This window comes from Myiozetetes cayanensis, unplaced genomic scaffold, assembly GCF_022539395.1.
Source record: "Myiozetetes cayanensis isolate MyiCay16 unplaced genomic scaffold, myiCay2020 scf2-11, whole genome shotgun sequence".
Taxonomy (NCBI): domain Eukaryota; kingdom Metazoa; phylum Chordata; class Aves; order Passeriformes; family Tyrannidae; genus Myiozetetes; species Myiozetetes cayanensis.
The window spans coordinates 36,798,683-36,823,972 of NW_026087411.1; the positions used below are offsets into that span (position 1 = coordinate 36,798,683).

Here is a 25,290-nt window from a genome sequence, read left to right on the forward strand (position 1 = left end):
GCACAGCTGGGGCTCAGGACAACACCCTGACCGACACCCATTAGAGCTGTACACACTCAGCTTGGGCTTTCCTGTACTGTTTTCACACAACACACACTGGGGGTAAAGGTATAAAAATAAGTGACTTCGTGGTGCAAACTTTGGTATCTTTCTTGCTCCACGACTGACAAAAAGGTGTTCATTTGCACCACAAGTTTGCCGGGATCGTGATGCTGCTGGTCACTTCATGAGCTTGCAACTCCTAGAGCCACCTGTGAGCACTGCAGGGGAGCCCCTGAGAAGAAACTATTGTCATAACAGGAATTTTCGTCGGCAGGACATCTGGAGAAGAAGCCTAAATACCTCTTCCCGGAGCTGGGCGCAGGAGGTCTGCTCAAGCGCGGCTTCCCTGAGGGAAGCGCTGCTGAGGGCAGCCGTACCGAGCCAAAGAGCACGGAGGATTTTTAAGGGAGAGGAGACGACACACATCCCGATTGTGAGCAACCTGCTCACCTCGGTGAGAGAGCGAGCCAAGGTACTGCTACAGAAGCAGTACCACCCCGCTCCGCCCCAGGCCAAGCAAGGGCGAAGCCACTCGAGGGCGCGCCCTCCGTGGGCGGGGAGGCGGCGGGGACTCCTCCTCCTGCTCTGAGCCGTGGTCCGCGATGGGGTTGGGAGCAGGAGGGAAGGTTTAGCCCCGTTCCGGCCGGGCTGTGAGACGCCAGCCATGCCCTCCGGGAACGGCACGGGCTCCACCAGCCGCCCGGAGCCCGCAGCGGCCGAGCAGGAGGTGCCGGGCGAGCGGCCGCTCTTCAGCGCCGGCACCTACGAGGTGCTGGCGCTGCTGGTCGCCACCATCGGCATGCTGGGCTTGTGCAACAACTTGCTGGTCCTGGTGCTCTACTACAAGTTCAAGCGGCTCCGCACGCCCACCAACCTCTTCCTCGTCAACATCAGCCTCAGCGACCTGCTCGTGTCGGTGTTCGGCGTGAGCCTTACCTTCATGTCGTGCCTGAGGAGCCGCTGGGTGTGGGACGCCGCCGGCTGCGTCTGGGACGGCTTCAGCAGCAGCCTCTTCGGTGGGTGAGGGAACCGCGGTCGCCGCCTGTTCCTCGCTGTCCCGCTGGGTCCCTCCTTGCCTGCGCGTACCGGGGCTTCTCCTCCCCGTTCCCGCTTCCCAACTGTCCCCAACTGCCTCCAACCGCCCCGTCCCTCTCCCCACCTGCCCTCACCCGTCACTTCCCACCGCCCCAAACCGTCGCCTCCCTCCCCGCATCCCCGGGAGACGCCGCGTCCCTCTCAGCTCCGTCCCGGGAGGTTTCTTCCAGCGGCCGCCCTGCGGGGTGGGAGCGGGAGCGATCCCGCTCCCGGCAGGGAGAGCCAGGGACCGGCGGGCGGTCGTGGCCTGGCTGGGGCACGGCAGAGGTTTGGTAAGCAGATCGACAGTGCAGAGAAAACGATCCCGAGCAAAAAGTGAATTCTCCAAGAATCTGTTTCTCGGCCTCCCGCCCTTGCCGATGTGACGGGACACTTCAGGGGAATGGACAGCTGCGTTGTTAGAAGGGGTCTGGAGCTGACCGAGTGTTGGGCAGACTTCATGAGCATAAACGATTGTAATTTATGGGAGGAAGCGCTACAGTCTGGGGATAGGAGCACGTATGACTCTGGGTGTAGAGCCAGCAGCGTCCCGCCCCGGTGGAACAGGTGGAAAGCTGGCTGTGCCCGGTGGCCCTGCTCCCCGGCAGCCTTCCCACTGTCCGGACTTGTTTGTCTGAAGCTACGAAGCGTGTGGCAGTGCCTTGAATTTCCTTACCCGTATGTGAAATTCGGGTACTATCTTTGAGTAATAACGCTGTCACCTCTGGGCTTCGAGAAACCACCGATTCGCATGAAATTTTAGCACTGCAAAAGGAGCACTTACGATATTTCCATTTCCAAAACCTATAAACTCTTCCACTGGTTTCCTTCCTGAAATTCATACATACCCTTTGCAGAAGCCTGTGAAAGAGTAGGTTGCGTCTAGCTATGCACATGCTGTCTGTTAAAAGGAATATGGTTTTGTTTTTACCAGTAAAGATTGCTGCAAAAGCATACGGTTGTGTTTCTAATGGTGAAAGTAAATGTTTGGCTAATCAGGAACTAAATCCAAAGCTCGTGTAAGATACTTTTTTTCTGGGAGAGGTGTATGAATTACAGGTGGATCACAGTGCACCCATGCTACATGTATGCACTGAAAATGGCTCTAATAAGGCACTTTAAAGTTTTCAGTAAGCTTTGTAGTTTTCCTGCATATGTAATCTTTGTTTCCCATGGCACTGTAGTCTGCCTTTGGTGGGCTACTGGGAGGGAGGTGCATGGTTCGTCATGATCGACTTGACTGCTGCTGCATAGTGCAGCAAAAATATCATGTCTTGGAAGTTACGGTGGATGCAGGATGTAATTAACCATTTGTGCAAGGTTTGGTAGCAGATGATTTCTGCAGTGCACAGCTCTCAGACATTTGTGTAGCTATTGTTGTGGGGGAAAGTGGTAGACAACCTTGCTAGCATAAGTCTGCCTACATCACTCAGCCTGTTCAAGTACTGGAGAAACTCAAGTGTCTGTCAACCAGATTCTGCCAGGCAGCTGAACATTAAGCTTACACAGGAGATATAATGTTTGTCTCTTATGTATTATACTTAGTATTTTTGATGAAGTCATTTTGCATATAGGTTCAAAAAATAAGATACATTGCAGGGTTAGTGTTAAAAGCTAGACAATAATAATCTTGCACCGTCTTCCGAAATAGAAGAAATAGAAACAATGAAGTATATAAATTCACAAGTAAATTGTTTGACCACATGATTTTTAATTTGTTTATTTTGGGGTGTGCTGCATAATTTGTTACTATAAATATATTCAATGTTGATGCTTTCCAGCACCCCTTTATTTAATGAATTTGTTCCCAAAGAAATGTAGACAAGTTCATGGGCTTTATCTAGAGAGTAGCCAAGTTAGCTATCAGGGGTTTGCAAAATTACATCTTCCTGTGGTTGGTCGTGTTACGTTTCTCTTCCATAATGTGTTTCAGTGGGAATTTTTTTAAATTATTATTATTAGAAAGTTGTGTGTTTGTGTGTGGTTGCTTGTATGGAAATGGAGAGTAAATGCATGACTGAATGTGCAGGAATGATATTTGAATTTACTTTTTTCAGCTACCATGTAAAGGAATAGAAAATATTCAGCTTGGCTCTATAATTGGGTGCTAACCTGATAAATTTATGTCTAATCTTAACCTTTGCTTTTATACACAGTATTGTTTTCATATTCTCATCTGGAAATAGAAATATTGTTCTTTTCTGGTTTTGAAGATAAGTGGTTCCCTACCTGCATAGGGGAGCAGGGGCATGTCAATGCTGAGGAAAAAAAGATATAAATGATGCCCTGCAGGTAGCATCATACTGTGTTGGCCATCTGGACTATTGCCACCACAGCTTCTATTTTCATTTTGTAATGTTTCTATGAAAAGAGCAGTAATTTGCAGGTTTTTTGTTTGTTTGTATTTAGTGAGTTTTGTTGTTGTTTGGGGTTGTGGGGTTTTTTGTGGTTTGTTTCTGGTTGTTTGTTTTTTTTTGTGTGTGTGTGTGTGTGGTTTTTTGTGTGGGCTTTTTTTCCTGGTGGTGATGAAGATACTTACTGGAGATTTCATTCAGCATAACCAGGTATTATATACAGGAAAAGTATATTTATAAATATAACAGCTCAAATCACCTATTATGTTGAAGTGATGGTGGTGGGGAAAGTAATGTAATAGAAATCTTGCCATGTGTGTTACCTAGCAGTGCTTCTTAAAGCATAACACTTCCCCTCGGAACTTTTGGGAATAAAAATACGTTCACTGATAAGAAGATGTACAAAATTGACAGCTTTTAAAAGAGAAGGTCTCATTAATTTAGCAGAGTAGTTACAGCTTTGCAGTGCTCAGTTGCTCCGTAAGCCAGAACGACCTAATAAAGATGTTTCTAGAATAAAGTTGTGGTAGCTTTGATACAATGAATATGGAGTCTATTAAATCATAATGGATATTGTGAGAGGTTACTTTAGTGTTGTGGATATCTCCTGGGATTGGACCAAGTCCCGCTCATTTTACATGAGATAACCAAAACCTGTTTATTTACAACTGGGCAATTTCATCCTTGGGTATGATCTTGGACATTGCTATATGAGCTTTCTGTGCCAGCCCTCCAGGTCCAAAGGCTGTTCAGTCTTAAGTTCAAATAAGAGAAGCTTCATGCATTTTCTTCTCTTGGAAGAACAGGGCCTCAATACTTGGTGCAAGTTGACCTCTGCATTTGTTTACCTACAAATTAGGCGTTCTCCTGACAGTAAACAAGTTTGGGACAAATTATTAAAACTGCTTTAAAAAAAGAAATAAGATTTTTCACTTTAAATTCTGAGTTAATTCTCAAGAAATTTTAAAAATCAGATTCTTTCTAGTTACTGCAGTTAATCAGGAATAACTCTGAAGATCATGATTATGCAGCTTTTTTTAATTTCCACAGGTGTTGTTACAAGATTTTGGCTCATACTGTTTTGAAAGCCAAGATCGAAGTGCTTCAGTGTTCTTCCTCAGGATGTCAATATGATTAAATATATAGGTGTCATTTATGCTTTAAACAAACTGGTAGCATCTATACATTCATAAAACTTTGTTACAAAATAATAGCAAATCTTTTTCCTCCTCACAGCAATAAGAAGGACCCTCTCTACAGTTCTCCTAATAACTTTGGATTGGAGAATCTGAACATTTTCTGTGTAAGAATTCTTCTCATTTTCCCAGGCAGCTGGAGGCATGTAAGATCCAGAAGCTAGGCACTGTAAGCAGATATTCATGGCCTGAAACTTGTAAGTTGAGAAGATGGCTGCAGAACTGCAGATTATCTGTTGAGGAATAAATGGCTGGATTTTGTCTTCTGCGTTATCATGACTTTATCATGAGACAAGTCCCATATAGTAATATCTGCTTCTTGAGTTGCAGTGTACAGCTTAAACCTGATGTTTGTGCTACTGGCTACTTTTTCTGGGGCTTGAAAGTTCTTCATTGAGCTTTTAGAAGGTGCAGAGATCTGCTTTCTACAGTGCAAAAGTGATCATTTTGAATACTGAACATCTGTCATTGTCACATAAGTAATAATCCTTATTTTCTTTTACTTATTAGAGTCTGAAGTCAAGATACAGTTTAGGCTATGAAGAGGGCTTTTTTTCTTGCTATTACAAAGCCATTCTTGTCACCTCATATACTAGTGTGGGGAAAATGACATAAATGATTAACTGATGAGTCTTAGTGTAAGCTTTGATGACGTAGTTGTCTGTTTTAGGCAGTAATCCTCACTTAATTTTGTTATAGGGCTTTTTTTGTAACAGGTGATGTATCCTGATGTAATATGATGGTTGCTTCAATTAAGTGATGTATTTATACCATGAGGGTCACCTTTCTGTGGATGGGTTCAGTCAACTCTAATGCCGGTCCCACTGAATCTGCCACCTTCTCCTTATGTAAAGAGCTTCTAACTTTTTCCCAGTCCATAGTCAACCAGGCTGTAAGTACTGGAGATCTGTGTAATCTCTTTATCTGATTTAGTAATACAACTCCTACCTGGGAGGTTTGCTGTCTGTCACCGAGAGCATAGGGCTTTGGGTATAATATGTAGAGAGGATACCTCTTTATGTGCATCTGCTGGCTTCTCACCCATAAGGTGTTTTTTTTTTAAATGACAGTGATTGCCAGAATTTGTGCGCAAGAGAAATTTGTGTCCTGCCCACCCCCAGGCAGTGGATGTCTGCTTTAATGCCTTCTGTACATAGGAATAGTCCCTGAGGTAAGCTAGTCTGATCATGTGGAACATACACATGTACCTCTCAAGCATAAATCACTTCAGCTACAAGTAATGGCAACTAAACCATCTGCCAGCAGTGGTGTTCTAATGCTTTCTGATAAGTTTAATTGAGAAAAGGAAGAAAGGAGTAAAAAAACTGGCTGATAACAGGAATGGTCTTGAGGAACACATTTTTTTTAAGCAATCTCTTGACAGAAGATTGCACAGTAAGGGTGTACTCTGAGGTGGGCTTTATATTGTTAAACCTTGTTTGTGATTGAAAGGCTAATGTTACTGAAGTGTGATTAGAGACCTCTGCCTTTCCTAGCTGTAAGCTGGTCTTTAAGGGTAAAAATCCACTGCCAGCTTTTAATGTCAAATTAATTAAAGGCATTATGTCCTTTCTGGACACGTTGCTGTTGGTATGTAGCAAGTAGATCTTGATGAGCTGTCAAGTAAACGTGGATGTCCAGGTGTATACTCCATTCCAGTAATGTGAACTGGAGGATGCAAAAAATTTAAGTAGTTTTACGGAATATACTTTCCTGTGAAAAGCTGCTGTGTGTACAGCTGAGGTTCTTTTATTTATTTGTTTTAAGGCAAGCCCCTACACACCACCCTCCCCCTGCCTTGGAAAAATACTGAAGTAAGAGGGTGTCCTGTGTATGTGCCTTCAGTTACAGCCTATTTCAAAGCAAAACCATTTATCAGTATATAATTGTTAGCAACTTCATCTAAGGCTTTCTCTGCACAGTGACTGAATGATGTCCTGTGCCACCCTCTTGCATTTACCAGTGTATGTTATATGCACTGATTTAATCTCACTAAAAGCATTTTCTATGGTTACTCAGCAGATGGTTTTAGGATCTTGTGTTACGGATAGATGGAGACTCAATCAGCATGCTTTCAGTTTTAGAATTTTTTTTTTTTTTTTTTTAGAAGTGAATAAATCACTTGCAGGATTGAATCTGGAAGAGGTGATTTATTTCCTTGTAGTTTTATCAGACAGGTGCATATAAAATATACTTGAAGTCTATTATGTCTACGAAAAGTGATTTTTCACCTACCTATATTTGAATGCAGATGTTAAAATTGGTTGAAAAATTGGAAGTGATTCATAGCTGGCATCTAAAACATATTTTAACATCTAATTACTGAATTCAAATAGACTGGTTATATATTTTGTAATACAAAATTACAGAGTGCAATAGCAGCTTGTCTTGCCATGGACAGGAAGTTGCTTCTCTAAACTGCTGTTGTCTAGCTTTTCAAATATGAAGAAGGTGAGGATGGATTGCAGAAGAGTGGCTTTCTGATTAGTTGTGCAAAATAGTAATTCAGCACTTGGATGTAGGTCAAGGATTAATTGATAGAGCAAATAATATGTCCTTTGACAGAAGCCATGGTCTGTCTCAGAATTGCATCTTATTTACTACATTATGCTGCAGTTGTTCTGTGAAGATTCAGGAATATGTTATCGGATACCACCTCTGTCCTAGATTACAAGTCATGTCTGGGGGGAGTGATGGGACAATGTTGCAGACCATGAAAATAAGTTGTATATTGCATGGAGAGGGGAAAAGCTGTTGTGGTTCTTAGAACTTGTTGAAACTAACAGTTAGTTCTGAAGGAACTGCAATATTTTTTGTTCTAATTAAGGATTATAAAGTCAGAATGTACACAGATTATGAGTACAACGCTGTGCATCTCAGAAGTGTGTTGCAGTCTTCTCCCTGATGAACTGCACTGTGCAGCTTGAAGTATTAATGATTAGTGTCCAGACTAATATGACTCTTGGAAAAACCTAGAATAGAGAAAAAATAATTATCACATATGATACATAATCAGATCTATACTAAATGCAGAATTTTGGTAGGAAAACAATAGAAAGCGGCAAAAAATGAGAATTTTCTTTCAAAAAAAATCCAGACAACAAGAAGTAGATTATCACTCCTCCCTGATTCAGAGTGTCTGGCTACTGGAGAAGAGGAGGAGTTGCAAGGTAGAAATTTCATGCTAATGGCTTGAATAAGAAGACACTTCAGTTTTGCTACATTTAACTGCAGTTAAATGGCAATGACCCCGTTTGTGCTGGGGTAATTGCCTAGGCTTAAATCAAAGCTGAAACTAACATCAGTTCCTACACACAGAGAGTGTTTATGTTTATAACTGGCACGTATAGATGGGAGTATTCTCTGAGATGATAGTCTGTATATCAGACGTGCATGCATCTGTAAACACTGAGCAGCCAAGTCTTTCAGAAAGAGTTAGGAAGACTAATTTGCTAGTGGAGTAAATCAACCTTTGGAATCTGAGGCCTTGAATCAGAATACATAGATCTCTGGTACCTCAAGAAACCTTAAGCATGACAGAATTCAATTCAGATAAAAGCTAAAAACCAGTTTGAAATGCATATTTTTGCTAAGAGGGGACTAATATCCAAACAATAACCATAATGGCTTTCTGTAACAATTTTTTTTTTTTAATCAGCATATATTTCATCACACTAAAATATGCAACTCACTCAGAATGAAATCTAAATAATTTCTAGAAAACCTGCTGGGGGAGACGGGGGAGGAGGACAGGGAGGGAAGTAAAATTTAGTGCTTTTGTCTGCAGCACACCACAGAAACGGAATCATACATGGAAGATGGAACTATACACATGCATTAATTGTATATGAGGTAGCTGAAAGCAGTGTGAGAACATGCATGATGTATGTAGTGGGCTGAAAAAGGCAAGGTTCTTGCAGATGAGAACTGCTACCCAGGTGTATGGCATTATGCAAAGCACGGCATTTCTGTGGGGACAGCACCAGAAGCCTTGCATGTGTGTGCTCTTGGGAAATCTCTGCCAAATTTGACTTAAGTAACGCTGTTATGTTCTGTGGTTACAATGAGCAGTGTTATCTACCATTTGCTGGATGACCCAAACTGACTCAGTGTATTGGAGGATGGGCATGGGGTAGAGGAGAGAAAGGATGGAAGATGGACTCCTCTTCAGCTTATACTCTCTTGAAACAAAGGATTCATGGTTCCTTCACAGGAGTAGTAATAGGCCAATTTTTTGCAAGGACTGGTATCAGAAAGTGGCATGTAGGAGTAGTGACAGATATCCCAATTGACATATGTATTAGATGCTTAAGTTTCATTATTTCTGGATGAATGGGCTATATTCTCACTTTTATGGTAGCTGTGACTTGAAACCTTTATGGTCATAGATTTGCCTTTCAATTTGATTTCTGAGTGTGCAAAGTAAAGCATTACTTGTACTTGATACTGCTGTGTGTTTATACTTGCTAATGCCATGTATTTCCATCCTTTCCCACCAAGATGTGTGATATGAAATAATATGTTCATAGGTAGCAGGATTGAAAAAAACAAATATGGAGGAATATAGAGGATGAGACAGGCTTATGAGTGGAAGTGGGGAGATAGGGATGGGAATGGCTCTGAAAACAGCCTTCAGAGAATCTCAGAGAGTGACGAGTATTCTACTTTACATGGCATTTTTTGAGTGTGTGTATGCTCTAGGTAATGCTATGTGTAGGGTTCCTGCCATATCAGATAAAACACTGGGGAGTTTTAGTCTACTGCTTGACTTGAAAAGCATCAGGTCAGCACTGTGGGGGAATTGTGGCTGGCCAGGTGTGTTGCACACTTGAAAAATATTCCATCTGCTTATCATGTGAAATACCCAGGACCTAGCCTTGCAAAAAGCTGATCCACACTAGAGTGTCGCCTTTGAAAGAGACCCTGAAGTCTGCTAAGTTAGCCAGCATAAAGCTAAATACCAGATGCGTGCAACAATTCATCATGAGATAATATTGAGGATAACACACAACCACCACCTTCCCCCTTCTCCCCTGCATCAGAGATGGTCAGCCTCACAGGGTATGGAGTCTCATAAATTGCTTAATTTTATAGCATGAATATTAGGGATAGTTACCACAGCATTGCCAAGTACATGCTTGTCAGCTTTTATGCTTTATATAGCACAGGACTAGTTTAAGGACATTTCAACCTGTTCTTTAGTGTTAAATTCCTAAGATTGTTTTGAAGCTTGACATCACAGCTAGAGTCAACATAGAGAAATCACTGTTAAGAATTAAGCCATACTGGGGGGAAAAAATGTATTTTGCTCCATGAAATCCATAACAAGAAGGTTATATTTTACACTCCTTTTAATAAGTTGTTTTCAGCACTTGTCTGTGGTGTGGAATTCCAGTTGCTAACACAAATGGAAACCTTGTGCTTACTTCTGTTTTAACCTGAATTAACTAACTCAGGTTACTGCTATGAATTTAATTATTTTTTTTTTTTACACCAGAAGCAGTCTTTCAAGTTTCTTTGCAGTTTTTGATCTGAATATACAACTATGACTGGAAGTAGAGTAATTAACACCGTACCACTACTACTCAAGTTTGCCTAGAAGTTCAGTGAGTAGACAAAAGAAGGGTATAGCAAATAATTTTTCCTCTAATGAAAATATGAATGCCATCCAAACTAAATTAGCATCTTCCTGTAGACTTGCACAGAATTTGAAAATCAAGGTGTCTCCAGGTGTATGTTATCCCTAGTTGTTTTTAAATATAGGTTGTGCCAAGAAGGCTTAATGACCCCTGAAAAAGCTAAGAATCTTTCAATACCCAGCATAGATAACTTCATCTCAATAAGATATACATTTGAAATATGAAGCATTTGGTGGATCTGATGAGTTTAATAGATTTATCCAAACCACAGATGATCAGTGCTTTTGATTGCTTTGTACACAGTCCTGCATTTAAGCTCCATAACTGTGATCATTTAACCATTCTCTCCATCTTTCTTGACATAAGCATTGGGAAAAATCCAAAATTAATAATGGATGAAATCCTTATGTACAGAGGCTCCACTGATTTGGAATATGAATTTTGCTTGAATGAAGGCTTCAGGATTCACTCATGAACTCTTTGCAGTGAACCATTATAAACTTCAGCCTTCTCTATACTTTCATTTACATTCACTAGGAAAATCTTTGACAACAAAAAAATATGCACTACATCTAATGAAACTGTGATGCAAAGATGAATTTTTATGTATTTGTTTCAAGCTTTAACTGTGCATCTGAAACTACTCTTACTCTTCTGATAGTTGTGTGGTAGAACAGAGCACATCAATCTAGGGGATTAGCTTTGAAAGAACAATAGGAAAAAGTAGAAATTATTTTGATAAAGCAGCTTTGGCTTCAAGGGCAAACTGATAAACATGTACATTGCATGGTTATATGGTAGCTATTACTAATTCAGAAACTATTTTCTTTAAAGATGAAAAATCTGATTAAAGACTGACTTCTAGACCTCTGCAAGTAAGTCTGCTAGGGGTAGGAATTTTTTAGAAGGAGGCTCTTTAAGAAATGAGCTCTTGAATCCATTTGTGGGTGACTTCAAAATGAACAACTTCTTACTGAACTATGCATCTAGATAGGTCTTGTGGGAAGCTCTGGTTTACTTCATGAAAGCTGGGACTCTATTTGTAGGTTTGACAATTACTCTACAGCTGCATCTTTAGATGTTGTGTTTGTTGGATGTCTTGTTATTGTCATTAGTAGGTTAAAAGAGCAGATTTAATAGAATCCTAGATTAGCATGGGGAAACAAGTTAAAATAACCTCAAAAGGAACTGAAACTCTTTCACTTGTTAATCATAACTAGAGTTATAAAGTTCCAGCAGTACTGTCTAGGATGTTGAATATATCATAAATGTGTTTGAAACCATCCCTTAACATCAGGGCTAATCTCCAATTGCATTAAATTCACCTACCAAGATATTTAAATTCACCCTTCCTCACTTCTCATTCAATTGTAATTTCCTCACTTGATGAAGAAATTTTTCATCTTTGGGATCATTGCAGCAGAAGTACAGGTATGGTACAGGTACCCAAATAGGATATGGGTAACTGATTAAATACATGTACATATAATTTCTTTTTTTGATTATGTAGAAGTTTGGTTGGAACCTGACAGCACTATCAGCATATAGGAGAAAATGTGCAAACTGCCAACAACATGCATGTTGCACGCTGACTGTGCTACATTGAGTTTGAACAAACTTTTACAAGATTTATGCCTCTATGACCATTACTGGTTCATATCATTTACATGTGGAGATGACAAGCATATTCTAGCTCTTGCTACTTACAGCTGTACCCTTGGGCATTTTGCAGCTTCAGAACAGAGTTTGTTGATGCAAAGTGCACACAGAGAATAGCCCAAATTCCCAATAGTTGTGAAACTCAAATAACACACAAGATATTCAGTTGTTCCTGCAGATCATTCACAGATATGACAGTCAGTTAATGCTTTTATGATCTATCCATGATCTGGCCATACGAGCTAATCTGTGCTGCTTCTTTCTAAAAGTTTTGGCTGGAAACATCAAATGGGCTTTGGTTGCATATTGACACATAGTGCAGAAGATGCATGATAGGCGGGAAATTCAAATTATTTTCTATTCTTGTCTTGCCTTTGCTTGTATTAAAATCCTATTAAAAAACAATGACCTCCCCTGCCATTGTGTATGAAACTGGGCCTTATTATCCACTGACTTTTAGTGGAATATAAACTGCTAAGTAATTTTGACAGTTTTCAATGATTTCTTTTTTTTTTTTTACAAGCTGGAAAACTGTTGCCAAGAATTACAATCATTATTTCTATCAAAAGCAGGAGCTCCTTAATTTGTGGTATAACTAAGAGCTGTGCAGCTGTTTGTATTTTTAGGACTTAAATAACTTGTGGTAATAACATTTGAAACTTTGAAATCATAGTCCTAATCTTTAAATTATACAGACTTTACACAGTAAAATCAAAGTAAGTTTTATCTTGTACAGATTTTGGCAAGATTTGTTTCTTTTTGAAAAAAAGGTGTAAAATCATACAGTACACTAATAAATATATTCATAGAATCATGGAATACCAGGTTGGAAGGGACCTCAAGGATCATCTGGTTCAACCTTTCCTGACAAAAGCATGGTCTAAACAAGATAGCCCATCTCGCTGTCCAGCTGAATTTTAGAAGTGTCCAATGGCAGAGAACGTACCACTTCCCTGGGGAAATTATTTCAGTGGTTTGTTCTTTTTGTTGTGGAAAATCTTCCTCTTTTTTCAATCAGAATCTCCTCAGGATTTTCTTTGCTCCCCAGAAAAAGTCCTCTGCCCATTTAAAAACATGTTTACTTAGGTGTGATGCGCACTCACAAGATCTAGTCTACCTGTTGTACACACACTAAAATTTTATTTTCTTAGGAATTCATTTGTTGTATAGCCCCCTGTAGAAGTAACAAGAACAAGAAAACCCAAATAACTCTTAAGCATCATTATCTACAGCACTCTCCACCAGAATCAATGTGTGTTTCCTCCTAGTTATGGACTTTATCTTTCTAATACGTGTTTTAAAACTCAAATCCTTAAGGCAGATGTCAGTATTCCTGTTCATACAGCTATTTCTGCATGTCATCTACCACAATTAAAAAGTTAGCCATGGCTCCACAGCACACAAGGAGCTTTTTTTTTTTAACAATGAAATTCCTTACATTTTTTCCTCATCCTGTGAAGATATTTTGTTTCCAATTTCTATTTATATGGTTAATTGCTTCAACCTCTACTCTTACTGCTATGACCTTGTTACAGCAGATAACATGCATCAAAGAGGAATTTACTGTCATATGTTGTGACCTGCATTTCTTGCCTCGTGTCTATGTTCTACCAGACACTTCTTGAATACCAACTGAACAGGGATTTGCATTTTGATACATACTGTTCAACAGGCTTTACAAGGTCCTGTTTAAAGTTCAGGGAGGAAAATTCAATTATGCCTTTAAAGAGCAGCAGTTTTAGACTGAAAGGGGCTTGATATAAAGCTGTTCAAAGATTTATGTGCACTTACTGAGTTTTAGAGATATTCAGCATCCAGTGCCTTCCTTGAGAATGTCAAGGACTGAGTAAATTATTGTCTCTGAACACCTGTACTTTCAGCCAAGTGTGTGTACTTTTGATTACTTTGTCATGGCTAGAATTCCGTACTTGCATAAAAATGGATGGGGAAATATTAGAAGTACACAGAGGCATTAGTCATTGAGTACAATTTGTAGGGAGAAGGAAGGTGGTAAAGAGCAAAAGGTTAATTTTGGAATTCTGACTCACCATTCTGAGGAGCTGTTCTTCCTCTCCACTGATCACAGACATGATGAAGCCTCAGTACACTGTGTAAGCAAACTGAGCCTATAGTTGAGTGATGTGAATTTTCCTCTGTACACATGTCTATGGATGATTTTCATAACTGTTAGGTAAAATTTTCTAATTCCTAATCTTTGGGCAAGAGAAACAGGAGGGGAACTTCTTGCCTTACCTTGTGTTTAGGAAGTAAACTGTGTTTGATTTTATAAAGCATTTACTGAACCAGTATAAGTGTAGAATAGTAACTATAAAATTCTGTAGTTATTTTCTAATGGCTGCTAATATTTTGCTTAGTTCCACATTCTTCAATGTATTTTCAGCATGTTAGGTCCCACAAAAGGCCATGAAGGACTGCTTTTCAAATTCATTTAAAAAAGAGCATAAACCAAACCAAACCTTGTTTGTAAGCCTTCTAGTCAACATTTACTAGTCCAATTCAAGCCACGAAAATAAAATTCTACAGCAATAATTTGTACAAGAAAAAGCCATACAAAACTAACTGTGAAAGGTTACTGCATGCCCAAAAATATTGACTTTTTGAGATGAAGATTTAAAGACAACTAGCAAAAAATTATATATTAAAAAAAATGCTTTTGAAGAGATCTATGGCAGGAATGAGGCACTTCTTGTTTCAGAGTGGGAAATCCTTTCTGTTAATCAAGAGAGCTTGCTAAACTCATCACTTTTAAAAAGCAATCCTTTAATACTTGCAGGATTAAGTAACTTCCTTAGAGATTTTGAAGCATATCCTACTGTGAGATACTTGGTTAATAATACACTGGTTTTGCTGTTAAATACCTTGACATAGAGGCTATGTGTTGCTCTAGATTTTGTTACTCTTGGTTGCCTTCCCAAATCCATGTTGCTGGTCCTTCTGTGCTATTGTTAATTTGTCTTCAATTAATGCTTATCCTTTTTTCAAAGTGAGATCAGGTTTCTGTGATATCCTTTGAAGGTTTCTACTGAGTTACGGTTATTCTCTCTTTGGTAGTGAGAATCTGCACATTTAGCCTCCTTACAGCTGTATACGTACATGTTATGGCAAATATGAATGTACTTGAAGAAATTAAATGCCGTGCATATGAATGACAAAATACTTGTGCTTCGTATTAGATAAAAGGTATACAGATTTGACACAGATATTTGTAACCTCACAGCATGTTGTGAAATACACCCTTTTGTTGTTTAAGAGGCTGTGTATATGAGCTTGATGACTGAGTTGTAAAAGATTTCAGGTGTCTGACAGGTGCCTGGTGGGCAGTTTGGTTTTTGATCATCATATGTCACAGACAGATGTAGTTTCTGTCATAGCATGTTAATAATTGTGCAGTGGGTTTGAGTTGGACAGAAAAGGAAGAGGGTGGATAAATAAATGAAGACTGATACTTTTATGAAAGTGGCAAGATAGGAAAGGACACTCAACCAAATGGCTTTCAGATGGGACACCTTCAGCAACGTAACACTTTGCTTTCTTGATTGTTTTTTGGAATGCAAAGACTTTCAGGTTATCTTGAAATAAGTTGGAATTCTTCTAGTCATCTTGTTCACAATGGGACCCTGAGATTAGCTCAGTTGTTGGTTGGAGCGTGGTGCTAAAAACATCAAGTTCATGGGTTCAGTCCCTGTGTGGGCAATTTGCTTTAAGTGTTGGACTCAGTGATCCTTGTGGGTTCCTTCTAACTCAGAATATGTTGTGATTCTGTGATTAAAGGTGTACATCTGTGCTTTCAGTTGTTGAAAGCTTTCTTTAATTTCATTCTCAACTCTGAATGCATTGTTTCTAACAGATTTTGTTATTGCTGATTATCTCAATTTTGTATGGCAACTATTTCTTTTAAAAACCCAAAACAACAATGAAAAAAAACCCAAAACAACAACCCCCACCACAAACCTCAAAGAACTGCAGAAGAACAACAAATCCTACAACAACTGCCAGCAGGAAAAAACCCAAACCTTGGACGATGATGCCTCACTTAAGTAATGTTTAAGAAGTATTAGCTTGGTCTCTTTTTTCTTACCCTAATTCCTGACCACTGAACATCAGAATCAGATGTCAGCTTCCTACTCTGAGAAGTTTTGAAGTTAGTGATTCTATTTGACCTAGTGATTAGTGAGTAATGGGGTGTCACCCAAAAATCTTATTGGTGCTAGATTCATAATATGAGCTAGCTAATTTTGAGTTAACCTGCTAGTGAAGGAAACATCTATCGTTTGCAGTATTTGTGAAGTATTTAATTGATTTTCTTTATTTTTTTACAGGAATTGTTTCAATTATGACTCTCACTGTTCTTGCCTATGAACGCTACATTCGAGTAGTCCACGCAAAAGTGATTGACTTCTCTTGGTCTTGGCGGGCTATCACATACATCTGGCTGTACTCATTGGCCTGGACTGGAGCGCCTCTTTTGGGCTGGAACAGATACACACTGGAAATTCATGGACTAGGTTGCTCAGTGGACTGGAAGTCAAAAGACCCCAATGATACCTCCTTTGTACTCCTTTTTTTCCTTGGCTGTCTAGTGGCACCTGTTGGGATCATGGCCTATTGCTATGGCCATATTCTATATGCAGTAAGAATGGTAAGTTAATACAAGTAAGACTTCTCTTAATGTAATATTTTCACTGAAAAATATTTAAAACTGTATATTAGGCTAGGATCTGAGCCCAATTTGCACTCTCACTTCCTATTTAAACTTCTCAGTGTTTAAGCTATGTTCATCTATATCAGGCACTACTAAAAAGGTTGTAAGGTTGGAGGAGAACCAACCTAGACCTATCAAGGTCTATTTGTTGTGTAGTTTTACTGGGAGGAAGGTTAGAGAACTGCTTATGCTCACTAATCCATATCAGATCCTCACTTGAAAACAGGGAAGATTCCTGATTCACGAATTCTCTCTCCTCCTCATCAGTCTTGAGAAGATAACCCTGTAATATAGTGTGGTAATTAGTCTGAACCCATTCTAGTTTGTGGTCAACAATACTGAAACAACTGATAACTTATGGAGAATGCTCACATACACATCCCATCTTTTCCTCATTTTATGACTCACTCAGACAGTGCTGGTAATCTGCTGCCTAATATTTTGCTTTAGCAATTTCATAATTTTAGGGTAACAAAGTGGCAGAGCAGTACAGAGAAATCTTTTATGAAACTTTCTTCTCTCTAAAGACTTCTGATGACAAAGATCTACAGGATTGTCCACTAAAGAACCACTAAATATAAACTGAACTTGCTCATGCCAGTGGATGAGAGCAAGTTATTTTTCTAAAATACTTACAATGATAACTGCAGCATGTTTTGTTACATCAATGGATTTGTCATTTTCTAGTAGATTTGCTATTCTATTTTTCCTTAGATTGTATTTTTACTTTTAATACAGACAGTAAGTCTGGGAAGCGTGATGTAAACTTCCAGAAGAATTGAGGTTCACAAGATAAAGTATATAGCGTCTGTGCCTAAAACTAAGTTAGTGAATGAGTTACTTATAAATAAATGTAGAACTATTCAGTTTCCAGTAAAACACAGAGCTATTTTACCCTACCATGTTATCTTTTTTCTTCTACAGCTTCGCAGTGTAGAGGATTTCCAGAGTGTTCAAGTGATCAAACTCCTAAAATATGAAAAGAAGGTGGCTAAAATGTGTTTCCTGATGATCTCCACATTCCTTATTTGTTGGATGCCCTATGCAGTGGTCTCCCTCCTGATAACATATGGATATAATAACCTTGTAACTCCAACAGTAGCTATCATCCCATCTTTCTTTGCCAAGTCAAGCACTGCTTATAATCCAGTCATCTATATCTTCATGAGTAGAAAGGTAGGTAAATTAAAGATTTTGTTTTTTGAATGATTAGTAGCCAAGCATCATAGTTGTGGAGCTTAGATCTGATATACTTTAATCTGAAAAGCTTAAATTTTTAGAAAATTGAACAGCTAGGATAAAAGGTGGAAGTTTAGTAGAACTAAAGTCCCTGATGGTGCTTAAAGTACCACCTGATTAGAAACTGGATTTGCTTATATGTGAACTGAGACATCAAACTCCCATGGAAGAGATGGGAAAGAGTGTCAGAATTTAAATGTCTAGTTTTGACAGTTTACCCATGAAATGGATTACAACTAGAAGAGTTCATATGAGTCACTCCCATAGCACAACAGAACTCCATCAGAGGAAATTCAGAATATCTGTCGTCTGTGTTTTCAGGAAGAAAAAAACCTTACCTCTGATTTTACATTGTGGCAACACAAGGACTGAACAGCTCAGCATAGTATTTCAAATATTGCACCAGAGCTTCTTGGTATTCAAAGCCAGAATCTCATGTGGATGACAATGAAATGTTTTTTGGAGACAAATTATGTTAAGAAGACTTATTTATGTGAGGAAAGTTTTTAGTCAGCTTCTGTAGTCTTCATTACAAAAAGTAGGCTGCTGAACTAATGGTGATAAGTAGCTCATTTCAGTGCTTTACAGAGTAAAGAGAGCATGGAAGTATTTGGAGTTATGAGAGCTGTGCCAAATAGATGGAAACTAGAAAACTACACATCGTTCTGTAAATCATCATAAATGTGAAGACAATCACTGATTGCAGCTAAGTGGTGTTGGTGAATTTATTTAGACATAAACATACTTCACCATAACCAAGAGCACTAACTTGGTTAATGTTTCAACAATAACTTGTTGTATTAACACTAACACTAACTAGTGTAATGTGCACATTGTAAACTTCTGAAACAATAGAGTTAAAGCTACCTGGAGTTTGGCATCACTTGGCAAAGGGTAAAAACCCATGAATGACTGCTAGATGGATTTTCCTGGGTTTTCCTTACCTGTTAGTTCATTATAGAGATAGAATTTTCTGTGATTTCCTACATTGGTTTACGTTTGCCAGCCAGCAGGCTGGACCAGCCAGCAGTCTGTAGGGATGAGGCAGCAAAGTCAGCCAGCCTGATCAACCAGGTGGGCAGCCAAGCAAAAGCTGCCATGCAGCTCAGGCCAGGACTGAGGGTAAGGATGAGCTTAAATGCTTTCCTGAGTAAAGGCAGGAGTGCCCAATATGGCATCTTGCAATTCTTCCCCAAGAGATCATTTCACAGCAGGCTGATCCATGGTTACACAGCTGCACAATACCAGAGCTGGCCTGGATATGGGGAGCTCACAACAGTCATGTTCAAAAAGACTGTTTTTCAACACAGTAGTTTTTTCGATACACTGATTCTGTACCTAGATGTCAGGCTGAGTAGTTTATCTGAAAAACAATTTGTAAGTTCTGATACCTAGAAGCAAATCAAACTGGCACAATGCCAGTAAAGACATAGCCAGGATAAGAATCAATCATCTGAACATGCTTATTGGAGATGCATTGTGAAGTATTTCTCACTCTCCTCTAATTCCAGATAATGACCCAAATGATGATTTTTTTTACCTTTTTTTTGTGTGTTATTTTGCCCTCAGAAGGAATCCTAAACCCAGTTCTCTGCAATATCCTTCCTTTATCTGACCTGTTCTAAAATACTTATGCTCTCTCACTTCATTGCTGCTCAGAGGTAGAATACTTTCTCTGAGGTCTTCAAGGCCTCCACATGACCATTTTCCTGCACGAGTTTAACTTTCTCTGTCATCTTGTAATTGGCTAGGTCCCCTTCCCAACAGGACCTATGGCCTCCCCTGTGTCAGAGTAGGATTAATTTTCCATAACAAAGCCTTGTTCCAAACCGGTGTGTTGGAGAGCTTCTTGCATAATACCTGGGAAAGCAGAGTCACTGGCCATGCAGGATAATACAGAATAATCCTTAACACAGCTAAATGAAAGGCTGTTGCAAAAAGATGTCCTACTACCTTTTCAGAAAAAAGATGGGTTGTTTTCTGGCGCTTCCCACTGTTTGTAGTTGTGGGGACTTTTTGTTATTGTTGTTTTGTTTGTTTGGTGTTTTTGTTGGTTGTGTGAAGTCCTCTTTGTATGTTCCAGGTGAGTCTTGTTATGGGTTATTAAAAGAAGAGGAAGTTGCCCACTTACTACTTGTAAAATGAGAGAATTTCCTCAAATGATCATATTAGAGCTTTAAAAGATTGTATAGAGCAGATATGGATCTGCTGAACGAATGCATCCTTTAACCCCTCTACCTGGATCTCAGTTTTGTTGAAAGAGAAACCATAACTGGAGAATTAAAACAGCTCTACTGCTGGAATTATCATTCTATATATGGGTGTGAGCTTTCACTGAATACCTTGCAATATTTAGTCACAAGGTAGAACAGACTTCCTGTACCATAGGTAGCTTCTAGTCTGCTGGAAGGCTTCTATTCCTTCCATATTCAATGGCAGCATTTTACTTCTGTGTTACCAACCATTAAAATTTGATTTTACATCTGTGACATTCAATGCTCTTGATGAAATTACAGACCCTGGAATTATTTTAAAGTTAGAAAACATCACTTTGTATCCCCTTCCTCCCTTTGTTCCTTCCCTCTGCATCTACCTGGGAAGTGTTTCTGAGAATATTCCTTCCCTGCTAGATAAAATGTGTGGTTTTTGAATATGGGAACAATATCTGTAGCACATTTTGGAGCCTAGTCCTCTTGTCCTTTGCAGACTGTGGATTGTAGACTCTGTGGCTGGTAAAATATTAAATTGCATTTCAGTGCCCTCTACTGGCTCGGTGATCCTGTGCAGCTCTGGTGTAGAGAAAAAAGTAGCTGCTACAAAGCCACCATGTTTGTTACAGCACTGCAACTAACTCAGAACAAGGTGAAAATATGCAGAAATTTATTTTGAATAATTTACTGTATTGTGCCCTTCACTGGATCGTACATGATAGTGAATGCTGAGGAAGATGTAACTTGATTCTATTTATTCTCTCTTGCAGTTTCGCCGATGCCTTTTGCAACTCCTGTGCTTTCGCCTGATGAGGTTCCAGAGGACCATGAAAGAAACACCAGCAGCAGGGAATGACAAACCAATACGACCAATAGTTATGTCTCAGAAAGCAGGGGACAGGCCAAAGAAGAAAGTGACTTTCAGCTCTTCCTCCATCATTTTTATTATCACCAGTGATGACACTCAGCAAATAGATGACAGCGGTAAACATGAGACAAAAGTAAATGTCATCCAAGTAAAACCACTGTAGGGATGAGCTGAAGAGACATGAGAATGAGGTGGATTTCAGCCAGTAGACTATTTACGTTGGAGACCAGTTTCAGTGGCAGTGTCTGTAGGCTACCAAAGGAAACCGCGTTCTGAAGCTGTGAAATACTGAAGGGATTCTGCATCTGAAGCTCTGCAAGCGGTTCATTTTTGGTCACAGTACTGAAATCTCTTCCAATATTGTTGATGGATGTCTTTACTCTGAATTTTCTTAAAGTGTATTGTAGGATTGCCATTCAGAACTTGGTCAGGCTGGAGAAATGCTCTGACAGAAATGTTATAAAATCTGGCAAGGACAACTGGAAAGTCCTGCACTTGGGAAGGAAGAATGATGCTGCAGCACAGCAGGTCAGGCCGTGGCTGCCTGGGGTGAAGCTCTGTGGGAAAAGGATGTGGAGTCCTGTTGCTTAATAAGTAGAGCATGAGCCTGCAGTGCACCCTGGTAGCAGAGAAGGGTTTCAGCATCCCAGGCTGTACTGACAGGACCAGAGCCAGTAGTCTGAAGTGATTATGACCTCAACTCAGCCCTCATTAGACCACAGCTAGATACTGCATCCAGTTTGGGGACCTCAGTACATGAAAGGCATCTGTAAACTGGGGTGGATTCAGTGGAATCCCTGAAGATTGTCGAGGGTTGTAGTACTTGGCCTCTGAGGTGAGGATGAAGGAGATGCACTTGACCAGTCTGGAGATGAAACATCTTGAGGGGAACCCAAGAGCAGCCTTCCAGTAGAGATGGGGAGTCTTTCAACAAAATGGAGTCAGGTTCTTCAAGGTGACTCGTAGTGGAAAGATCACAGACAACGAGCACGAACTGAGATGAGAGAACTGGATGGGATGTAAGAAAAAGCTTTTTCACCCCAAGGACAACCAAGCAGTGGAACAAGTCAGACAAGAAATTTCCTGAGGTTCCTTTGAGCTTCAGTTATCCCACTGATCCCTGAACTGCCAGTGCATAGAGTTATCAGGGAAGAATAAAGAATGTTTGAAGTTGACTGCACTTTAGTTGACCTGAATTGGTGCTTTGCAGGTTGGGGGGTGGGAATGACTGGAATTGTGGGTAAACCAGAAGCTCCCAGAAAGCTGTCTGTCTGTAGAGAACAATCCATTCTTTGGTGCTACCTGGTAGGATCCCTGAGTTACACAGTGAGGAAAATCATGCAGATTAAAGCACCAATGAAGAAAGGTCAGTGAAAAGGGAAATTTGGATTTTTTTTTTTTTTTTTTGGTTAAGATTTGCACTTCATGCATTTTTATCTTGCATCCATTTTTTACATGGACCATGAGCGTCATCCGGTATTAATCCTGAACCTGCTCCGACACAACTGATGGTTAGGGAAGAGCAGGATGACTTTTGCCCAAGTTGCAGTGTGAGTAATGATTATCTTGCTTGGAGCCCAGTGAGCAGAACAGATAGATTTTTATTTTTTCTACCCTCACCTTTTTTAAGTGTTGCTGATACAAAGTGGCAGTAGGACTGTGCCCCAAACACAGCTTCCTGTCAGTACTGGTTAAATTAGAGAACTAATTTTGAATTATGGCAGTGAGGTCTTTAACACATCCGTTGCAGCTGATGTAATTTCTCTGCCTCACCCTGCTAAATGGGCAGTGTGGATCTGCAACATGCAGCTTTTCCACCTCTGTGAAAGCTGAGGGGGAAAAAAGCAAATAAGAAACTACTTGCATCCCCTGGGGGCAAATCTTCTGAGAGTTATAAAGGGAACATTCTGAATAACTGTTGGCACTGTAGCCACTGGTCCTGCAGTCAAGAATAAATGTCAAAATCTAAATGCATTCAGCTAGTTTCTGAGGGCAGGGAGTGGCTATAACTCAGAACAAGTGACTGACTTGTCATGCTTGTGCCTGTGCTTTTGAAGGGGCAAATTCGTTGTATGTGCACCCCTCTAGAGCTTTGGCACTGGTAAACTGGCTCTGTGTCATATTTAAAAGTGCATCTGGAATCCACTCTGGTTTCTAGATTAAATAATCTGAGAGAAAACAGATGATAAGTGCTTGTCTTTCTTTCTTTCATATTCGTAATTTTTGTTTTGCTACAAATGCATAGACAAATGGTTTTACCATACCAAAGATTTGCCCTTACTAAAACATGTTCATTACAATGTCAAGAACTATATTTTCAGCCAGTGATCACTACATCTATGCACATTTATGTTTACAAGGGGGGAAATATGTACATTAGCATTACGTGTAATGATTCCATCCTTGTAACAAAACTTCTGCTATTTTAGTGTTTTCTGTATGTTGGGCCTTCAGTGAGTGATTAAATGAACCTTATTTCCATCATTTTGTTCTCAGTGAAATTTTTTTTTTCCCCACCAAGTGGGAGATGGTTTGGTATCGTTGCTTGTTGAATACAGCAGGAAGGGTAACACTACGTCCTGAGAAAACAACAGTATTTCTGTATTTCAGTTGACCTTTGAAAAATACAAATGTAGGGTTTGTAAAGAGGAACTATCCACTGTTCAGAGGAACTATCCACTGTTCAGATTTATTAAGGTAAAAATTTGAGTCATTATCAAAAACAGCATATGATTTTTTTAATAATTGATGTGCAAAAAATTTACCACTACAATATTTATCACACTAAAAATTATGTAACAATATATGAAAACGAAACACTAGAAGTTGTAGTAAATTTGTTATCTTGGCTACTCTGTGTGAATTAGTGGCCTAAAATTATAACTTTTGTGAACTGTTTGAGGTACCTTGTTCTTATAACCTGTCATTAGCTTAGTAAGTGTGGCTGTGTGAAGTTAGAATGCTGCAGTCCTATTTGCTCGTCTTTCAAGCACAACTATTTTATGTGTTTACTGCAAAATTCCCACCTCACAGAATTTAAGTACTGTAACAGTCAGTCTTTGAGTAGCACCAGGTTATTCACAGTTTTGTTTTCTAAAAATTTCAAGTCTATATTTGGTCTGCACTGGAGTTGTCACAGCTGAATCGTTTATTACAGTGGAAATGCAGAGATTTATGCTGTACCTTTCTCTCCCATTACAGGGAATGAAGATGGTTACCATTAACATTTGGACCATTACCTGTTCATAAAGTAACAGAAATGCAGACTAAGAAAGAGGAGAAGGAGAAAGTGTGAAGGGCAAAAGGATAGGAGAGAGAGATGAGCAGGGTTACGTAACTTACGAAGATTTTAAATAAACTAGTTGGTAAGAACTTTCATGATCCTGCCATGCAAAGGGAAATGACAGGTGTGGTGAGTACCATGATAGCCTCAGAGCCAATTAATTTATCTTAATGATGTTTCATTGATTTAATGCATTACTGGAAAAATATGTAGGATGATTTAGTTAGAATGGCATTTGTAACCTGTAAATGCAAGAGTCTCGGTTGACTTGTCACCTTCCAGAGTGTCTGTTGGGAGGCATTTCAGCACCACTTTCACACTGGGGAAGGGATCCCCTCTCACCCTGTGTTTTGAGGCAGTCATGAATCGTGAAGCTGTGCCCACCCATTTTCCAGTGCTGGGGCTTCTGCTGCTGTCGTGGATCCTCTGCAGGCAGGAGAGTGTGGGATGTATGGTATAGATCTGTCCCACAGCCTTGTGACCTTTCTCCTTTATCAGCTCCCAGAAGAAACTAGATTGATGCAGAATGTATCTAACTTCATGCAGAAGAGTTGAGTCTTATACTACTAAGACAATGATTACATCAGTGAGAACATCAGTATTCACAGGCATATCCTTTTTGCTCCTGTCCCTTGCATAACATCAGTCTCCTGCTGCTGTTTCCTGCTGGAATACTGCAATAGCTAAGTGAAATGGATATGCAACAACTATACTGTGCTAAACCACCCAGAAAGAACAGCCTTTAAGAATGCATTTATCCTTGGCTTATATAAACAACCTTCAGCTCAAGAACGGAATTTGCCTGTCTAATATCCAGAGGTAAGAGGTGAGAAGAATCTGGCTATGAGGTTGGAAAATTTCACAAACTCATGTTTGGCCCACATATAAACATCTCAGTATGAAAATATCTGTTATCAGGTATTTTTTTTGTCAGTGTCTATCACCATAGTGAAGGAGTGTGATTTTTTTATCTTTCATGAAGGAAAGGAGGAGAGGAGGGGGG

At 39.7% G+C, this 25,290-nt stretch overlaps 1 protein-coding gene across 1 annotated transcript; it reads left to right on the top strand.

Moving 5' to 3' along the window:
• The first annotated feature begins 691 nt into the window (after positions 1 to 691).
• OPN3 (opsin 3) lies at positions 692 to 23,452 on the top strand. Its single transcript, XM_050315451.1, has 4 exons — positions 692 to 1,058; positions 16,305 to 16,624; positions 17,612 to 17,863; positions 20,907 to 23,452. Exons 1-4 carry the CDS (start codon positions 707 to 709, stop codon positions 21,165 to 21,167), a joined length of 1,185 nt encoding a protein of 394 aa, XP_050171408.1. The 5' UTR covers positions 692 to 706; the 3' UTR covers positions 21,168 to 23,452.
• The last annotated feature ends 1,838 nt before the right edge of the window (positions 23,453 to 25,290 follow it).